Raw genomic sequence first — 375 nt, 5'->3', positions numbered from 1 at the left:
AAAAAACACCTAGTGATCACCAGAACAGGCCACTGAACACTTCGTCGTGTGCGCCACCCTACAGGATAACTCCCCTACCTTAATAGTATGTATCTCTTCACTCTGCTCCTCAGCAGGCCATGTGCTACCCTGCTGGTAACAATGCCGCAGTCGCGTCAAAAACTGCTTCTCCAGTGTCTGGAACTGAGCAGAAGGGCAGTGTACGCAGAAAAACATCCAAGCACGTGACTACACGGGGCCTGAGGAGGTACAAGGAAACGCATCGTGACGGTTCTCAGAACGCAACACGACAAAAGAAGAACGGAGATGCAGGCAGATCGCACGTATACTGATGCACGAGTATACCACTGAAAAGCGTTGGACAAGTGTACCATC

The 375-nt window shown here is 50.7% G+C and overlaps 1 protein-coding gene across 1 annotated transcript in view; it reads right to left on the bottom strand.

Annotated features, from left to right (window-relative positions):
- The window catches only part of CSUI_000783 (phd-finger domain-containing protein), a gene marked incomplete at its 3' end in the record, with an annotated part of 3626 nt that overhangs the window by 2444 nt on the left and 807 nt on the right, over nucleotides 1-375 (bottom strand). Inside the window, exon 2 of the mRNA XM_068060990.1 lies at nucleotides 79-183. Within this exon, the coding sequence (XP_067927034.1) occupies nucleotides 79-183 (105 nt within the window). The remainder of the gene's footprint in view (nucleotides 1-78; nucleotides 184-375) is intronic.

Source organism: Cystoisospora suis (assembly GCF_002600585.1).
Source record: "Cystoisospora suis strain Wien I chromosome Unknown contig_300, whole genome shotgun sequence".
In the NCBI taxonomy this organism is placed as follows: Eukaryota; Apicomplexa; class Conoidasida; order Eucoccidiorida; family Sarcocystidae; genus Cystoisospora; species Cystoisospora suis.
Note: the sequence above shows the minus strand (reverse complement) of the source record. Positions and strands in the feature narration are given on the sequence as shown.